The sequence below is a fragment of the Oncorhynchus masou genome, chromosome 1 (genome assembly GCF_036934945.1).
Source record: "Oncorhynchus masou masou isolate Uvic2021 chromosome 1, UVic_Omas_1.1, whole genome shotgun sequence".
Classification (NCBI taxonomy): Eukaryota; Metazoa; Chordata; class Actinopteri; order Salmoniformes; family Salmonidae; genus Oncorhynchus; species Oncorhynchus masou.
The window spans coordinates 67455525-67474871 of NC_088212.1; the positions used below are offsets into that span (position 1 = coordinate 67455525).

At 43.7% G+C, this 19347-nt stretch overlaps 1 protein-coding gene across 7 annotated transcripts in view; it reads right to left on the minus strand.

Moving 5' to 3' along the window:
- Positions 1-6395: 6395 nt before the first annotated feature.
- The window catches only part of LOC135548844 (chromosome partition protein Smc-like), a 36424-nt gene continuing 23472 nt past the window's right edge, over positions 6396-19347 (minus strand). For 3 of the 7 annotated variants that reach the window (XM_064978842.1, XM_064978890.1, XM_064978898.1), the window contains exons 8-16: positions 18762-18923; positions 18479-18674; positions 18138-18301; positions 14369-14534; positions 13966-14028; positions 13776-13826; positions 13608-13677; positions 13388-13458; positions 6396-8082 (exon numbers count right to left, since the gene is read on the minus strand). Coding sequence is in view for 1 of the 7 variants with exons in the window: in XM_064978880.1 (XP_064834952.1) it covers positions 14479-14492; positions 18138-18301; positions 18502-18674 (351 nt within the window). In the remaining 6 variants the exon portion in view is untranslated. Of the gene's footprint in view, positions 8083-13387; positions 13459-13607; positions 13678-13775; positions 13827-13965; positions 14029-14368; positions 14535-18137; positions 18302-18478; positions 18675-18754; positions 18924-19347 lie in introns of all 7 variants that reach the window. The other 4 variants (XM_064978880.1, XM_064978873.1, XM_064978863.1 and 1 more) reach the window with 4 other exon arrangements.

A 19347-nucleotide genomic window follows, 5' to 3' on the forward strand; every position in this document is an offset into this window, starting at 1 on the left:
CAACTCCAGCCACTTTAATAATGGGAATTAATGGGAAATGATGTAAAATATATCACTAGCCACTTTAAACAATGCTACCTAATATAATGTTTACATACCCTACATTATTAATCTCATATGTATATACTGTACTCTATATCATCTACTGCATCCTTATGTAATACATGTATCACTAGCCACTTTAACTATGCCACTTTGTTTACATACTCATCTCATATGTATATACTGTACTCGATACCATCTACTGTATCTTGCCTATGCTGCTCTGTACCATCACTCATTCATATATCTTTATGTACATATTTTTTATCCCCTTACACTGTGTATAAGACAGTAGTTTTGGAATTGTTAGTTAGATTACTTGTTGGTTATTACTGCATTGTCGGAACTAGAAGCACAAGCATTTCGCTACACTCGCATTAACATCTGCTAACCATGTGTATGTGACAAATAAAATTTGATTTGATTTACGTTAATTGGACAAATCATTTTTGGTATCTTTTAGATTTCACTGTATTAGACTAAGCATAGGTGATTGTTAAACAGCCACAGAGAGGCGGCTGCCTACCTACAGACTTGATATCATTGGCCACTTTAATAAATGGAACACTAGTCACTTTAATAATGCCACTTTAAGAATGTTTACATATCTCGCATTACTCATCTCATATGTATATACTGTATCCTTCACTATCTATTCTTTACTGTCTATTGTATCTTAGCCGCTCTGTCACTGCTAATCTATATATTTGATACTTATATATTCTCATCTAATTTCTTTACTAGATTGTGTGTATTAGGTTTTGTTGTGGAATTGTTAGATATGACCTGTTAGATACTGCTGCACTGTTGGATCTAGAAGCATAAGCATTTAGCTACACTCGCAATAACACCTGCTAACCATGTTTGATTTGATTTGCTGTTGAAATGGTGCTGGAATAATAGTGGAGGCAGCTCTCCATGGTTCTAAATCAATAGTTGTATAGTAGTCTGAAAATGTCAGAAACATGAACTTGCTTGACCATGCTGTAGGTCATGTAACTCTTTGTTACATGCAATATGTTCTGTGGACTTCACCAGACAGATGTTGCTCTCGGGTTTTGTGGTGAAACAAAGGTGTGGTTCAATTTATCCTGCCACTGTGTCTTCTTATTGTCTCTGCCATAAGCCTATATATCACGGTGTCAAGGCATATGAACTAGCAGGTTATAGAGCAAACAACCCAATTATCACAACACAGGTTAAAATGTGCCTTTTTTCCCTGGCTTGGCTTCCCTGGTGATTTTACCCACACACCACTACTGTTAGAGTAGACACACCTCTGACACCCCAAACAAATACCTGTCTGGCACATGCGTTTCCCCAAGGTCAGAATATGTGTCTCGAGAGAGTGCATAAAAAGGGAAATAAGTTCCATTTACATGCACGTAACTCAGGTCTGAATTCCTCCCATAATGCAGCAACAGCTCTAGATGAATGATTCCAGTGCTTTGGATTTTCTCAGCTGTGAGATGTTGAGTGTAAAGAGAGGAGCTAAGTAGATGTGTCTCGCATCTCTCTTGAGTCTGAAGCCATATGTAAATCCTCTGAGGTCATACCCAGTATGAAACAAACAGCCTTAATGATGTGCCAGTGTCATCATCGTGTTTCTGGTGACATGTCTTGATGTCCTTGTTTTCTAGTTGAAACCTTATATTCTCCTTGGCAACCATTTGGAGGACTAGATGAAAAATAGATGCTTTGTTGTGAATTATTCCTTCTTGAGTGTTGTGCAACAACTTGCTGCCTATTCCCCTGTGCTGTGTGGAGGCAGCCTCCCTCTTGAATTTTAATTTCTACTTGGTCAATTTAGTTCTCTCTCCCAGTAACCCTTATGCAAATGCAGATAATTGTGAACATTTCCTTCAACCTCTCAATTCCCCAAGTCTGCTTGATTGAGAGTAGGCTAATGAAGGAGAGGGAGGCTATAATGGACTCCACCAACTTTAATGAGACAAATCTGGGCTATAGGCTGACATTTTGAAATAGTCCTTGTGTGTTAGTGTCAGCAGTCACCATTTAAAAAAAATTGATTTGCCAATTTAAAATACAAACAATTAACACCCAGCAAAAGACATACTGTACACCCCAACATTCTATTCAGTCACAACTACTACTACCATACCCCGTTCAAAGGCTCTTAAATACAATCCATGTCTCAATTGTCTCAAGTCTTAAAAATCCTTCTTTAACCCGTCTCCTCTCCTTCATCTACACTGATTGAAGTGGATTTAACAAGTGACATCAATAAGGGATCATAGCTTTCACCTGGATTCACCTGGTCAGTGTATGTCCTGGAAAGAGCATGAATTCCTAATGTTTTGTACACTCAGTGTAGACAAAAAGGCAAATATACACGCATAGAGAATCCCTCAATAGAGCAGGGTGGTTTACATTATTAACCAAGCCCTGCAGGGGTGTTTGAACCTATGACTGTCAGATACTGTTTCATCGCAGGCGGGATTTTGTTCCACACTACCAATGCCATATATATATATAAAAACATGTTTTCCCCAGTACAGCTCTTAAAATAACATCACATTTTATTTGTCACATGAGCCAAATACAACAGGTGTAGACCTTTCTGTGAAATGCTTACTTACAAGCCCTTAACCAACAATGCAGTTCAAGAAATAGAGTTAAGAAAATATTTACTAAATAAACAAAAGTAAAAAATATGGCACAAAGTCTGTGGCACTGCCTCATGGCATAAGAGTGTGAGTCCCTCACTGAAGTAAAATAGCTTTTTAGATACCGGGGACTGTGCCATACAGGATTTTGTGAGTCAATCCCAACAATTCCCTTTTATCAACTGTTAGACACTGGAGTTCTCTGAGTTGAGAAGGGCCAACCTGAGAACGAGAGCTAAGATTCAGTATCTCCCTTACCATTTTATTCTGTGCCGTTTGCAATTTGTTTTTAAAACCTTTGGGGAGCTACTGTACCAGTAGTACAAGCATAATCATAGTGAGGCTGCACTAATGCTGTTGAAAGTACTTTCAAGGTACCCTTATCCAGAAATGTGGCTTTTCTGGCAAAAAATGTGACTTTCTGGTTTCCTCCAGTTCTGCAAAAGCTGGCTCCCTAGTTGCTACCATACTCTCGTCTTTGTGTGAGACCAAAATAGCTAAATTGTTTGCATACAAAAAAAGCTGACAGGAACAAGATGATTTCATATAGTTGATATATAACAGGAAGAGGGGCCCTAAAACACTCCCTTGTGGAACTCCACAGCTGATTAACCTGGCAATAGACAAAAGTGCTTTTGACATCAACCCTCTGATACCCTCCTGAAAGATACGATCTGAGCCAGTCTACTGCCATGCTGTTAAAACCTAGGGCCATTAGCTTGTAGAGTAGAATAGGATGGTCTACTGTATCTAAGGCTTTCTGGAGGTCCAGAAACACCATGCCACAGACATTTCCATCATTATTTACCAGAGATTGTTGAAATTGAAATTGTTGAAATATCTGTCCCTCATACCTCGTACCCACTCTCTTCCCCCTCTCCCCTGCTGTGTGGCAGACCAGGACAAGCCCCACTGTCATTACAAACGTAATAAGAGCACAAGTGAGATTGATGAGGAAAACAGTGGCATCAACTGCTCTTTTAATTAACTCCAATCCCACAATGGCGCTAGGACAGAGCGAAGGGCACAGAGTGGAGCGAGGCATTTATTTCCTTTCCACCCCTGTTTTGTTGCCTCAATAATGAACAGCCACGATAATGAACAGCCTTCTGGGACCCAATTACATCCGAGGCCGCATTAGGAGCCCAGCAGGCCCAGTGGAAACTTAAGTTGAGTTTTCCCTCCTCTCCCTCATCCGTCCCCTCGCTCTCTCTGTGCCCCTGCCTGCCGGGGACGGCCTTCGCTTGATTGAATTTAGAACACCCCCCGCCCCCCTCACTCGTGGTTCTCAATGGAAAGAGGAGGTAGGGAATGTATGCTTGGAGTTTACTGTCCTTCACTTTCCACTGCTAGAGCGGCTGTTGTGTCGTGTGGAGTGGTGGTGCTTGAGTGAAATAAAAGCAATTCCGAGGGCCCCTCTCCCTGAAGCGGTCCTACTCTTTCTGCTGCAGCCCACCCAATGGGAGATCTTGTCCTTGTAACACCTATGTACAGTATGTATTTAGGCCTTGTGAAATGACGATGGCTTACATTTAAAACCTGTGAACTCTGACCCTGTGCTTTCAGAATGAATTAACACACAATTGGATGGAATTCCAAAATCCATACAGGACAGCCCACGTCCATGCTGGAGTAGATACTCATGGCAAAGTCAATTCTGAAGTTGTATTCTTTGTTACTTCCTGGAATCTTAACAGGCAGTAGATGAAAAAAGGACTTCAGGAGGTAGGGTTGATGGGAGAAAGGTCAAATTGACATATTTTAATGTATGTAATGCGATCTTATTCATATGGCAGGCAATGCCTAGAATTCTCTTTTTTTTTTACTTTTTTTTTTTAAAAAGAAATCTTCCTGACAGAGCAGCTTCAAAGTGGCAGAGGTATAATTATGATCCTTGAGCAATCAGACAAAATAATCAAGGCCTTTCTTTGGCTCTCAGAAAAAATCCTCTTGATCTTAGAGGCAAGGAGAAAGGCATTACAATGTGCTATTTCTTTAATGTCTGTCATCATGTTTCATAACACTCCACAATCAACACAAATCCATTCCTCAGCACATGGCCGGAATAACACCTGCTATTAAAGACACACACACACACACACACACACACACACACACACACACACACACACACACACACACACACACAAAATGTTCAACATTTTATTAAATGCCATTATAAACCGGGCAGTTTGGGTCCTGGATGCTGATTGGCTGAAACAGCATTCCATCGGTGCATATATCAGACATACCACAGGTATAACGCAAAACTACTTGTTAACTGTTATATTTATGTTGTTAACTGGTTTACAACTGCAATAAAGAATCTCTGGGTTTGTGGTATATGGACAATATACCATGGCTAAGGGCTGTTCTAACGCACGATGCATTGTGGAGTGCCTGGATACAGCCTTTTGCCGTGGTATATTGGCCATATACTACAAACCCCCGAGGTGCCTTATTGCTATTACAAACTGGTTACCAATGTAATTAGAGCAGTAAAAATAAATGTTTTGTCCTTCCCGTAGTATACGGTCTGATATACCACCGCTGTCAGCCAATCAGCATCCAGGGCTCGAACCACCCAGGGCTGTATCCAGGCACTCCGCATTGCGTTGTGTATAAGAACATCTCTTAGCCATGGTATATTGGCCATATACCACACCCACTTGTGCCTTATATATCACACCTCAGGCCGTATTGATTAATATACCAAAGGCACATCAGGCATACTGAATAAACTAGCACCGTGGACAAATTATTGGAATTTAGTGTGACCAATTTCTCCATAAGGCCTGAATGGGCCAAGGTTTTACCCAGAGCATGGTGCAGTAGCTCACTACTCAGTACCATTATAGTATCAGACTCAAAAGAGCAATACCATTTATAAATCAGGTTACAAACACAATACTTATTTGAAAAAAGGATGCACTTCCATTTTGTAGATTTTTTTTCCATCTTTGTATTTGTGTATAGGTTTCTTAATGTACACACTACGTCTCTGGAGGGCATTGGTGTTGTGTGTGTGATGTTGGTTGAATGTCTGTTCCACTGGAATTACCCTATAAATGCAGTACTTGGGGAAATGCTAGGCATTAATAACAATTATTGGCATTCTTTAGTTTCCACAGACACCTTAAGTGTTGGGTATTGACTGCTGTGCTGGAGAGAATGTTGCCTATTGATCTGACCAAGGCAGAAAAAGATGGTGTCTTCCTGTAAGGCTGGGATTAATCCTAGCAGGCTGCCAGTGAACAACAGCCACTGCTCGATCCCATTGGCTGACTAGGGCCTCTTTAGGACACAAACCTTCTCTGTGAACACACCTCCTCTAAAGTTCACCCTGCATGCTGGTGTGGATCATTACAATGATGGTTATGGTTTAGTACTGTAATTAGGGGGCACTATAGTTTGGATATCTTTAATATCTGCAAACAATAGTATTACATTTCGCTTTTGTTTCGCCTTCACCACTGCACTATGTATAGTATGCTGCCATGTCTCTCTCCCAGTGGACTGTGTGCTTACTAACAGCTCATCTACTATTGCTTAGGGCTCTTATTTTCTTCTAGTCAGAAAAAATACTTTCTACTGTCAAGCTCCGACATCCCCAGTTATTGAAAGCTGGTGGGCATGGAACTCAGAGTTGCTCTCAAAGCTGCAGCAATGCCTGGATTCACACAGCCAACTCATGATGAATAGAGTAGCGCTAGAACAAAGGGACACTTGTTATGGGTTTAGATGCCTTTACCAGACTTTTATTTGGCCACAAAGACTTCTCTGCCTACACAATTCATTAGGACTTACGATGAACTCAAGGATGTATTGCTCTAGGTGACTGAAACCATGAAATCCCCCCCAATACATTTTTAGTACTTTGATCTAGACATCAATTAATCATTTGACAACCTCAGAAATAAGCAGGACTATTTCTCATACCACAATAAAAGGCTGGACACTTTTTTCTAATTCTTTCTAGGTTTCTATAAAAATGTAAATCAAAACCCTGAATGGATAGATACAAATATTTGTCAGATGGGTCGTTCCACGAAGAGTGCCTTTTGATATTAATTTTAAAAGCCTGTTCTACTCAATGAAGTGCCCTTTAATATAAACGGCATGGAAAATTCAATTAATCTGATTTTTAATATGAATAAAGGCTTGCTAAATTCAGCATTTTGACATGTCCCTCTGCCAACCCTGTGTCACTTCTAGGAAGACTTCAACCCATGTAATCCAAACATTTCTCCATTGTACATCCCTAGTTATCTTAAGTCAGTTCTGAAGATTATATTTATTTCATTTGATTAGTGATTCTTTCACATCTGTCCCTCATTTTAAGGTCAACCCTCTAGTTTTAATATGGTGAAACTGTTCATTTAAAATGTATTTTTCAAAAGAAACATTGAACATCAAATAGTCAAATCATAGTGTAAAAACTTGTTGGGCCATTTTCTGTTTTGTGATAGAAAACTAACGGGTTTCAATTGCCACTTCCTGTTACACACAAGCTTCCATTCCCCCTGTCACGAGAGGATTTATGGCTGATTTAAAACGAGATCGTCAACCCTGATTACCGTCAACCCTGATACCGTCAACCCTGCTACTTTATTTAGCACTTAATAGGCACTAGCTATAGTATTTTTTTATTTAACCTATTGGAATGGCAACGTGTTTTTTATGAAGTTGAACATGTGCTCTTTAGGACAGAATGTCAACATTTTGTGAAATCACAAGTTACACTTCTAAAAAGGCACCGAACTGGTGGAAGGACCCAGATACTGTACAGGTAAGATTGTAATTGTCTACTTATTCACAACACAGAATATGTGTTCAACAGAATCTGTTGTGAATACGTAGACAATCATAATGTAGAACTGGGCTGAAGGAGTAATGGTTAGATATTACAATATTATTATTATTATTATTACAATATTGTCCCACAAAGATTCATTTTTGAAAAAATATATACTGAAAATACCAAAGAAATTAAATTATTCAAGTTTAGGTATTGTCATTAAATAATCTTAAATATAATACAATAATTTATTCATATCTATCAAGCTACAAAATCATAAATATTTGTGTGCTGTATTCTCTTGAGTCATAACTACCTGTACTTCCCTTCTCATTGGTTCATACTAGCCCCCACCAGTGTCCCTCCCTGAGATGTGTAGGGCGTGGCTTGTCCCAGCTGAGAGAGCGGGTCTGCTCCAGCGGTGGTGGTCACATGGCAGGGGTCTGCGCTCCAGGGTCTCTTCTGGCCACCTAAGCAGCAAACGTGGCCCCCCTCCCTGCCAGGCAGACACAGGCTGAGTCTGGCACTAGTGCAGATGCAGGTTGGCAGCCAGAGCTCCTCCTCCACAGGTTGTCTCTCTGGCCACTCAAGGCTCCTGTCGCAGTCAGAGCAGATCTGAGACAGAGCAGAGGCAGACAGAAACAGATTATTCAAATAAGATACCTTCAATAGTCAGCCTCAGAGCTCAGTGTTACTATTTCATATGTTGGCATCACCATGGACCTTAAGTTTGCATATTTGTCATCATGAATATTATCCATATAATTACTGTTAATACATGACTCATGAGGTATCATTCACCTCCCACTGCAGAAATACTGCCAATCATTCCCCTACCTAATACTATCCCACTGTGTCCTCTGTTGGTGAGTTGATGTCCATTTCAGTGTATTAACCTACCGGTACACTACTGAACAGGTCTCCTGCTACTAGCTTGTCTCTGCTCTGGTACTGGCTCTGTTCTCTAAACTGCTGAGTCTCTCTAGAACTCCCCTCTTGGTGTGGGGCAGGGAGGGTCTCCCCACTGTAGGGGAGGAGAGGGCTGATGGTTGTCAATGGGTCAGAGTGGAATGGATCTGCACTACCCACCTTAACCATGACCTCTATTGACTACAACTAGTTTAGCTCCACCTCGCTGCATATATCCACATCAAAAGAGCCTGTCTCATTACCTGATGGACCAAATGTTGATGGCTCTGTTTGTCAACAGCCCTCTAACCAAATGCAAATTCAGTCTGCTTATTTTGGTAAACCTTCCACGATGTCCCAATCCCTGTTAAGCTTCTTGTTGACCGCGTCTGCCAGCTTTGAGTACACAACTGGCTCCTCGGCTATTCCGGACGCATCGTTAATGTGTGCCCTTTTGTGCCGTTTCAGTCCGCCGGGATAAACAGGCTCACAGATGCAAAATTATTCCAACACAGATAATTAGACGAAGAAACAATCACAAGTATGAATAATAATCTGCATTGGGAACATTAGAACTTTTAAACATGGGAACAGGGGGGATTCTGGGCACCAAGGGAAATGAGCTTATCAAATAAAGCTTGGCAAATGTGCAGTGAATGAAATAAGTCAATAATTTTAATGTGAGAGAGGAGCCCTGAGGAGAATAAATAAGCAATCGCCACATCATGCAGGGAGAACAAATGAGCATGGCGCACAATTAGGCAAGGTTACATTCTGCTGGAGCTGTGAGCACGGGGTGCGCTAATGAGCTCCCTGTGTGTGTGTGTGTGTGTGTCTTGAGGGAGGAAGGAAGAATAAGCAAGACAAACCCCTTTCCATCAAAATTCTGATAATGTACAGGCTCCTTTAAGAAAGACAGATAAGCTAGGTCGTAATTCAGGCGAGGGACAGGCTTGAAAGTGAGAGGGCTTGTAGAAGTGAGAGGTGGGCTATCAGACAATCTGGCATCTGGGCCAGACAGAGCAATAGGCAGGTGTGTCAGCCAGACAACAGGCTGTTCAGTAGGAGCCACGTCACAGGCTTTCAAAGGAAAGTCAAAGTTATTAACTATTCAATCACATGAAGGGGAGGTGAAGGTGTGAAAGGTTGCAGACCAAAGCACTTTCTCTCCCGCGCATTAAGAGCCTGGTCCAGCGCTCCGGTGCTCTGAGTGGAAGAGAAATAGATTGCCTCCCAGGAAAACGACTGCTCACACAGTCTCTTTTCACATTTTTCTCCTGTAATAACAGCAATCTGCTGTGAAAATCTAATCCCAAGTACCATTTACGCTGCATCTAGATAACTTCTGCTTGGGAAAGCGTACGACATGAATATTTCATTCGCTGATATCCAAATAAACAGTACAAGCCATCAATCAGCCGGCCTTCTAACAGGAAGTGAACTGGAAAAGGACATTGATAATGAACACCTTGCGTAGAAGGAAATGCACATCTCACATCAGCTGCATGCCTTTATTTCTGCTACTGGCCATGAGGGCTGGGAATGGCCCGGCATCTCACATCAGCTGCATGCCTTTATTTCTGCTACTGGCCATGAGGGCTGGGAATGGCCCGGCATCTCACATCAGCTGCATGCCTTTATTTCTGCTACTGGCCATTAGGGCTGGGAATGGCCCGGCATCTCACATCAGCTGCATGCCTTTATTTCTGCTACTGGCCATTAGGACTGGGAATGGCCCGGCATCTCACATCAGCTGCATGCCTTTATTTCTGCTACTGGCCATTAGGGCTGGGAATGGCCCGGCATCTCACATCAGCTGCATGCCTTTATTTCTGCTACTGGCCATTAGGACTGGGAATGGCCCGGCATCTCACATCAGCTGCATGCCTTTATTTCTGCTACTGGCCATGAGGGCTGGGAATGGCCCGGCATCTCACATCAGCTGCATGCCTTTATTTCTGCTACTGGCCATTAGGGCTGGAATGGCCCGGCATCTCACATCAGCTGCATGCCTTTATTTCTGCTACTGGCCATTAGGACTGGGAATGGCCCGGCATCTCACATCAGCTGCATGCCTTTATTTCTGCTACTGGCCATTAGGACTGGGAATGGCCCGGCATCTCACAACACAATATTATTGTGATACTTAGGTGCCGATTACGATATATACTGCGATTCTATATGTGTTGTGATTCGGTATTTGTGATTTTATTGTGATTTGATGTTCCAATCATATGGCTCACCATATGTCTGCTGCAGTGACAAGAGTCATGAGAAAACAAGTTTTGATCATTCATGGAAATGAAGTGCTGAATTTGTTTTGGCTCCCACATTAAAAAGATGAAGGAAAAAAACTGGTGTTTTGGTGCAGCTACAGTCAACTAGAATATCCTGATATATGTAACTGTATCAATATGCATCCTAGTCATCCTGATCTACAACACACTGCAGTGTACAGAGCCCTTACAATCACCAGTGTACATAGCCCTTACAATCACCAGTGTACAGAGCCCTTACAATCACCAGTGTACATAGCCCTTACAATCACCAGTGTACAGAGCCCTTACAATCACCAGTGTACATAGCCCTTACAATCACCAGTGTACATAGCCCTTACAATCACCAGTGTAGCCCTTACAATCACCAGTGTACAGAGCCCTTACAATCACCAGTGTACATAGCCCTTACAATCACCAGTGTACATAGCCCTTACAATCACCAGTGTACATAGCCCTTACAATCACCAGTGTACATAGCCCTTACAATCACCAGTGTACAAACACTTTAAATGTGGATAACCTGACCCGTATGGCATATTCATGACAACCAATCAGGCATGAATACTGTCCTCCATTTAAGTAATAGCTATATTCTGGAATCCCCCTCTCCTCTCCTCTCCTCTCCTCTCCTCTCCTCTCCTCTCCTCTCCTCTCCTCTCCTCTCCTCTCCTCGGCCTAATTCTCCCTCCTCAGTGGCGGATAAGAAGGATCAGCAGTCCATCCATATGCACACATATCTATGGAGTGGATGTAAGGTCTCAGCTTGGCTGTAGCGCTGAAAGCCCTGGTAATGACACTTAATGAAAGCTGGGGAGCAGAGCCAGGCATGCGTAAGGAAGGAGAGGCCCAGTGTCCTCCCCCAGCACCCTCCTCCTCCCCCCACCAGCCCTGCTCAGGCCCTCAGACACCATAAATAAACAAACACGGTGCGTACACGAGAATGGACGACTGTTCCCTCTGCTCCTCTCATGCCATTCACTTATTTATCTATTTATTTCTATTTACTCTCTCTCTGGCTGCTTTTTAGCGCTCCTCTGTGTTCTCCCAGCTCCCTACAGGCTTCCTGGATGTCCTGGAACATTAGCTGAGTGAAGTCGCAGCCATCCAGTGGGCCTTTATGGGCTGAGTTTGCATCTGCCCTCCATTGGTATCAGGCAAAGCAACACGCACAACGCACGCACACACTTATTAGCGTACGGTACTCTCTCCAGAGCAATGTCCAACTTTTTGCAACTTTTTAAATGTTTTTTAACACTCAGCCAACCAGTGAATTTTTTCCAAAGCATGCCAACTATTCTTTCAAAACAGGTTTCAAGTTCTAAAGGGTCTTTTGGTACATTACCCACCTTGCATAAGACGTTTGAGAGGGATCAGTGTGGTGTGCTGTAAGTGACAGCATGAAGATGAGGTTAGGGACATGATGAGTGTTGAGGTTCCGTTATCAGAGCAAACAGGGAATGATGGGATAGAATGGATCCCACTCACTACAAGCCTCTAAATCAGCACAGTCAACACAGGGCTCTGATTGGGTTCACAACCAGTCTAGTCTCTTTCTCTCTCCCTCCTATCTCACACTCACCAAAAGTAATCCCTCCAATCAGCCCTAACTTTACCGCATTTCAATTTAGGAGGAAATTCGACGGGAACGTATTACAGGGAAATGCCAGTGAGCACAGGACTGGCTTACTTTAAAGCGAGGAGGTATAGGCAGCGCAAAATGAGAAGGCTTCAACTGTCAAACAACCATATGGAACACAATTTCACCAATAAATCACCTTTTCTCAGCATCACATATAAAATGCAAGTTCAATTTTAAAAAGATATAGTCGGTACCATGGCAATGTGTGGGTGATGTCTGTCTGAGTGTCTGAAAACAGACATGACTAAGACATGTCTGGCCCAGAGGAGAGGAGACCGTGTCCTTGGATGGCTCTGTCTGTCCGTCCGTCTGTTGGGATGATCGGCCATGATAGGAGGCCAGACTAGAGGTCATCTCTAAGCCCTCCTCCAGTCCTCAGTGTCAGAGCACCAGGCCTTTGATTACCACCGTCCATAGCCACCTCTAGGATTTCCTGCCTGACTGCACAAATGTATCTTCAGTGTTAACAAGCTGCAGAGGTCCTGTGGGGCAGGAAGGGCTGGTGGCGTCTGGGCCCAGGCGTGGGGAGACTGCAGTGGGGGTCACCCAGGGTGAGGAGGGGGAACTCGGGAACAGCGAAACTGTTCTACTCTGGGAGATGGAGAGAGTGGCTGAGACAGGCTGTGCTGCATTAGAGGGGGGTGGGGATTTGAAACACCAATCTGCAGGCTTCTCAGAGGCTCTCAGGCCACTGATTTCACAGCCGGACGACACGGACCATTAGCCCCCAGAAACACAGATGCTAATCCCAGAACAACAGAAATCAACATGGCTGCCAATAGCTCTTATGAGTTATAGACGGGCTCCCGCTCTTAACCAATACTGTCTGAGATGTGTTGGTGATTGTTGCTATTGACCCATGTCTCAGCTCTACTCTAGAAACACACAGAGAGGAATTCACTCAGTCCGGGAAGTCACTGCTTTGTCACTGATGCTGTCTCTAGAGCCCCAGCAAAGAAACTAGTGAAGAGTTAGAGGACATGTAAGTCATTTGTCTCGTATGGACCTGCTGCAGCTTGTTCCTGGAGAACTGGGAAGTTGCCAAGCCCACAGATCCAGTGTCTCAGGTCAGTGCCAGTAGTACAGTACTCACTCTGTGTGGAGCAGCTGGACGGGAGGTCTGGTCAGGGCACTGCGCTGGCCACTCATACTGGCTTGAGAGGCCTGATACAAAAACAAGTGACATTACTCAATAGAAAGGAACAATGCTCTTCAATTGGTGTTGTTTTTTCTAGTATATCAGGGTTGTAAATGTGTGGAGGTCTAACAGTGTTATCCAGTGTGTGTAACTGTGTATGGTACGTAGCCTGAACCTCTCGGCTTCAATCCTGCTCTCTTCCAGCTCAGCCTTCAGCCTCTTCATCTCCTCCTGCAGACCCTTGCCTGTCGATAGGGTTAAGACAGGGTTAATGCTGCTTTGTGAATGTAGAGTAGAACGTGACTGGGCATCAGTGTGTGTGTGGAGTTAGGTATGCTCTTACTTCTGCGGCTTCACTCACTGGTTGACGTTGGTTATCACCAGCTCACTCTCCCTGTGTAGAAGAGAACTGTCTGAACGAGCATTACCCAGAGACTGGCGCAACACGAGATGGGGGGGGGGAGAGTGTAATGAGAGTCTACAACTCTAACAGTGTCTATCTGACATATCTGGAGATTTTAAGGGTTCACTACCTCATTAGCTGCTGTGCTGTACTTGTGCTCCATGGAATCGTGCTGTGAGTGTAAGGCCTCCACCTGAACAGAGACACATGAACAAACCCCTGCTGCACATCCTAATGGCTATACAGATCATTTTTCATTGAGAGGTGATTACTAACTATGCTGTTTGGCCTTTCTGTTCCAGTGCAAAGTGTGAGGATATGTGTCATAACTAGAGCCAAGAGGTTTTCATGAGCACATCAATTGATCAGGAAAACTTTGGGCCTAGTTACACAGTTAGGCAGTAAGGCTTCCGGCTATTATAAGGGCCCAGAGTTTTTCCTGATCAGGTCACATGGTCAGCAAAACCTCCTATCCTTAGTCATAAACCCTACCAGATTATCCCCAGAACCCATTGTGTAAGTGTGTGTCTGACCTGGGCCACATTGGCATGCTAGTTCTCCCTGAGAGAAGCCATCTCCACCTCCTTCTCCAGGGCTACCAGCTTCTCCTGGCCCCAGCACTGAGACCTCCCCAGCTGGGCACTCAGCTCTGCCAGCCTGCCCTCACAGGACCGAGTCCAGGTGGGAGAGGGATGATACCTGTCATTGGCATTTCCTAATATCATTTTTGTTCTCATTTCTGAAAACTGATGAACCTTTTAAATGAATGGTGAACAATGAGTCACAGCAACATGCAATGTATATTCATGAGGGTTTCCTATAACCCTGCCCAGGTAGGAAACTGGGAAACGATAGTTCATTAGTTAATTACATTGTAGTGAACTCCTCCATAAACATCTCCTTCTAGTAACATTGTCCTGTCATAGTCACATTCATCTGACTCTAAATCACTCTTAACAATGCTTGCGTATGCTAACATGCATGTACATGTTGAGCCACTACATCAAAGAACTGGTCACCATAAAATACACATTTTTCTTTATAGGAACAATGTGAAGGACAGCAGTAACCAGTCCTCCCGAGCCACACCCCCCGTCCTATCCTCTGCCTGCTTGGCTGGGACACACGGAGGCGGTGCAGTGTTCACATCCCCACTACAATGACCTTTCCACAAGCCCAGGGAGCACGCAATGCAGAGAAGAGGCAATACATGTAATGAAAGAAGCAAAGGCAATTAAAGTGGTGTGTGTGTGGGGACTGGAGGCTCCAAACTGCAGTACTGCAGCTCTGTATTCCCCCTAACCCTTGTGTGACAGTATCGCAACCCCAGTCTGGTCAACCTCTTGCTGCGTTCACCTGCTAATCCGTGCAAAAGGACAGCCGTGCACACACACGCGTAGAGTATGAAGATACACATCAAGCACATAGACACCACAAACAGGTTACATGCTGTACAAACACACCAATGTTAACACATTCACACACACTCACATTTAGGTGTGTGAAATGAGTTGCTCTCCCCCAGCCCTCCCCAGAACCCAGCCATACCACACAGCCAGAGACAATCATTATACCCTTCCTCTGATCCCACCGAGCAACCAGCAATTATTTCTAAAAGTGGAAAGTAAAAACTGACAAACACACACACACAGCTGCACATAATCATTTTTTTGTGGGATGGGTTGTGTGGGGAGTGCAACTCACACTTCATTTTCTCTGGCGGAGTTTGCTGACCGCAAAATGACAAGGATGCTCTTCCTAAACCAATTAAGAGGGCAGAGCGCCGCTGTTACCATGCAACATTGACAGCACTTAAGGAGGATGACGTGAGACCACAGCGATGAGCCACAGAGATGTGCCCTCGGCTAAACACACATACAAACACATTGTAGAGGTTTGGCACTGCAGAGCAAGCACACACAGCTCTTATGTGCCTGTGTACACAAACAAAGTGCTTCGGATTTGTCACAATACAAACACAATGCTTAGACTAATTCAACCATAAAGCCTCAGACATTTTCACTTGAAAACCTGTTACTACATTACTGTACTGTATGAGTATCTCAGTTAAACTGTTAAACTGACTATTATGTGAGGTAGTTCCTCTAAGCAATACTGTGTGTTTAAATGTTTGCGTCTTTGCAAACTCTTTCTGTATGTACAGTTGAAGTCAGAGGTTTACATACACTTAGGTTGGAGTCACTCCACAAATTTCTTGTAAACAAACTATAGTTCTGGCAAGTCGGTTAGGACATCTACTTTGTGCATGACACAAGTAATTTTTCCAACAATTGTTTACAGATAGATTATTTCAATAATAATTCACTAGATCACAATTCCAGTGGGTCAGAAGTTTACATACACGAAGTTGACTGTGCCTTTCAACAGCTTGGAAAATTCCAGAAAATCATGACATGGCTTTAGAGGCTTCTGATAGGCTTATTGACATTATTTTAGTCAATTGGAGGTGTACCTGTGGATGTATTTCAAGGCCTACCTTCAAACTCAGTGCCTTTTTGCTTGACATCATGGGAAAATCAAAAGAAATCAGCCAAGACCTCAGATTTTTTTTCTAGACCTCCACAAGTCTGGTTCATCCTTGGGAGCAATTTCCAAACGCCAGAAGGTACCACGTTCATCTGTACAAACAATAGTACGCAAGTATAAACACCATGGGACCACTCAGCTGTCATACAAATCAATAGTACGCGTTCTGTCTCATGGAGATGAACATACTTTGGTGCGAAAATGAAAGTGCAAATCAATCCCATAACAACAGCAAAGGACCTTGTGAAGATGCTGGAGAAAACAGGTACAAAAGTATCTATATCCACAGTAAAACAAGTCCTATATTGACATAACCTGAAAGGCCGCTCAGCAAGGAAGAAAAGAAGGAAGAAAACTGCTCCAAAACCGCCATTAAAAAAACAGACTACATTCTGCAACTGCACATGGGGACAAAGATCGTACTTTTTGGAGAAATGTCCTCTGGCCTGATGAAACAAAAATAGAACTGTTTGGCCATAATGACCATCATTATGTTTGGAGGACAAAGGGGGATGCTTGCAAGCCGAAGAACACCATCCCAACCGTGAAGCACGGGGGTGGCAGCATCATGTTGTTGGGGTGCTTTGCTGCAGGAGGGACTGGTACACTTCACAAAATAGATGGCATCTTGAGGAAGGAAAATTATGTTGGTATATTGAAGCAACAGCTAAAGACATCAGTCAAGAAGTTAAAGCTTGGGTCTTCCAAATGACCCCAAAGCATACTTCCAAAGTTGTGTCAAAATGGCTTAAGGACAACAAAAGTCAAGGTATTGGAGGGGCCATCACAAAGCCCTGACCTCAATCTTACAGAACATTCGTGGGCAGAACAGAAAAAGTGTGTGCGAGCAAGGAGGTCTACAACCTGACTCAGTTACACCAATTCTGTCAGGAGGAATGGGCCAAAATTCACCCAACTTATTGTGGGAAGCTTGTGGAAGGCTACCCGAAACGTTTGACCCAAGTTAAACAATTTAAAGGCAATTCTACCAAATACTACTTCCCACTGAGAATGTGATGAAAGAAATCAAAGCTGAATTGCGTAATTCTCTCTATTATTATTCTGACATCTCACATTCTTAAAATAAAGTGGTGATCCTAACTAACCTAAGACTGGGAATTTTTACTTGGATTAAATGTCAGGAATTGTGAAAAACTGAGTTGAAATGTATTTGGCTAAGGTGTATGTAAACTTCTGACTTCAACTGTGTGTGTGTGTGTTGTACATGCAGAATCTATGGGGGTCTGAGAGAGAGGTCTCATTATCCAATCAGCTTTAGGAATATAGCCCCGCACACACAGAAAGGGCACTGCTACAAGTCACACTTCTTTTCTCTACAACAGAACCTGCTCTCTCCTGTAGTGGTCAATTAGTGTACAGCGCGACCTGTGGAGGTTAAGTCTCTACTTCAGAGGGGCTGTGTGCTCCACACTAATGACCAGGCATAGTGTTCATTTCCAGCCCTGGGTATATATTACACTAGATAACCCCCTTTCCTATTATACAACACATAAGCTTGAAAGATTGAGCCATCACACTTCTAATCATGTGATGGTGTAGTGGTTGGCTACAGGCTGTAACAGTCTAGGATTTAATGTGAGGCTATCTGGTCCATGACCTAATGTTTGGCAGTTGGCAGTGTCAGATCTAGAACCAGATCAGTGGTTATTGGATATTGACAATGAAATGAATGGTTATTGGTTAATTGCCATGAGGATGAATGGAAATGTTGATGTGTAGATCCTTCTCTCTCACCTCGTCCAGTGTCTGCTGGCAGTGCGTAGTCTGTGGAGCTCTGCAGCCAGCTGCCTGGTCCTCTCCTCCTGGCCCCCTCTCTCCTCTGACAGCTAGGAGCACCTCTGCTGCAGGCGGGACAGCTCACTACGTAGACCTGCAGCCTCACCACTCTGCTCAGCCAGCTGAACAGTACCACCACCACACGCACAGCCGCACACCACAAAACAAACATCCACACAAAATATACATTGTTAGTCCCACTACACATTATTTCCTCCACAGTCATTAACCTAAAACAAGTTGAGAGTTAATGACATCGTTTTAACATCAGTATTTTCAATACATGCCTGACAGAGTACCTGTGTGTAAGCAGGGCACGCACCAGCTCCATGCTCTCCATGCTCTATGGGAAGCCTGGGTGGAGGCCAGCTCCAGTCTCAGCTCTCTGAGGCTGTGTTGTGCTGCTGCTGTGTCCCTGGTCCCCTGCCTGCTGCTGGCCTGGGCCTCCTCTACACACTCCCTCAGCCTGCACACCATCTCCTGAAAGACGCCCATCTGGAAAGAACACACATGGAACATGGGCCCCAAACTACACACAAAATACACTCAAAATATGGACAGTATGTGATTCTGACCTCTGACCTCTTGGCTGTGTCTCTGGCCCTCCCTGCTCTCCAGCTCCCTCCTTCACTGCTACAGCTGAGCCTGGCAGGCTGTCTGTACCTCCTGCAGCCTCTGGGTGGTGCTCTGCAGCTCTACCACACGCTCCTGCAGGCACCCCACAGTCCTCTCCCGCTCCCTCAGCTGTAGGAGAGACAGCAGACACACCCCTATCAGAGCTCCCATCAGGTGTGTGTGCCACTGTGTGTATATCAGGCTCAAAGATAGATGGGACTAAATCTGACAATCGCAGCGCCATTTTAGCTCTCTGTTCCAGGATTAAGTCACATGGATGGGCAGATAGATGAGAGATCTGCACTTATATGCATGACAGATTTCAAATTGGGATTAAGGAGATTAATTTCAGTCCGTAATTGAGTGGGAAACGTTTTGATCAGATTTATTTAACTTTCTAAAGATATGAATTATGTGCTTCAATTTAATTTCCTAGCAGCTGAACAGTTGGTAAATTGCCGCGCTTCAGGCTTGTATCCCTTTGGCTGGTGGAAAACTATTATTTCACAAAATTCATGACGTGTGCAGATCTGACTCGTTTCTCTTGCTTCCT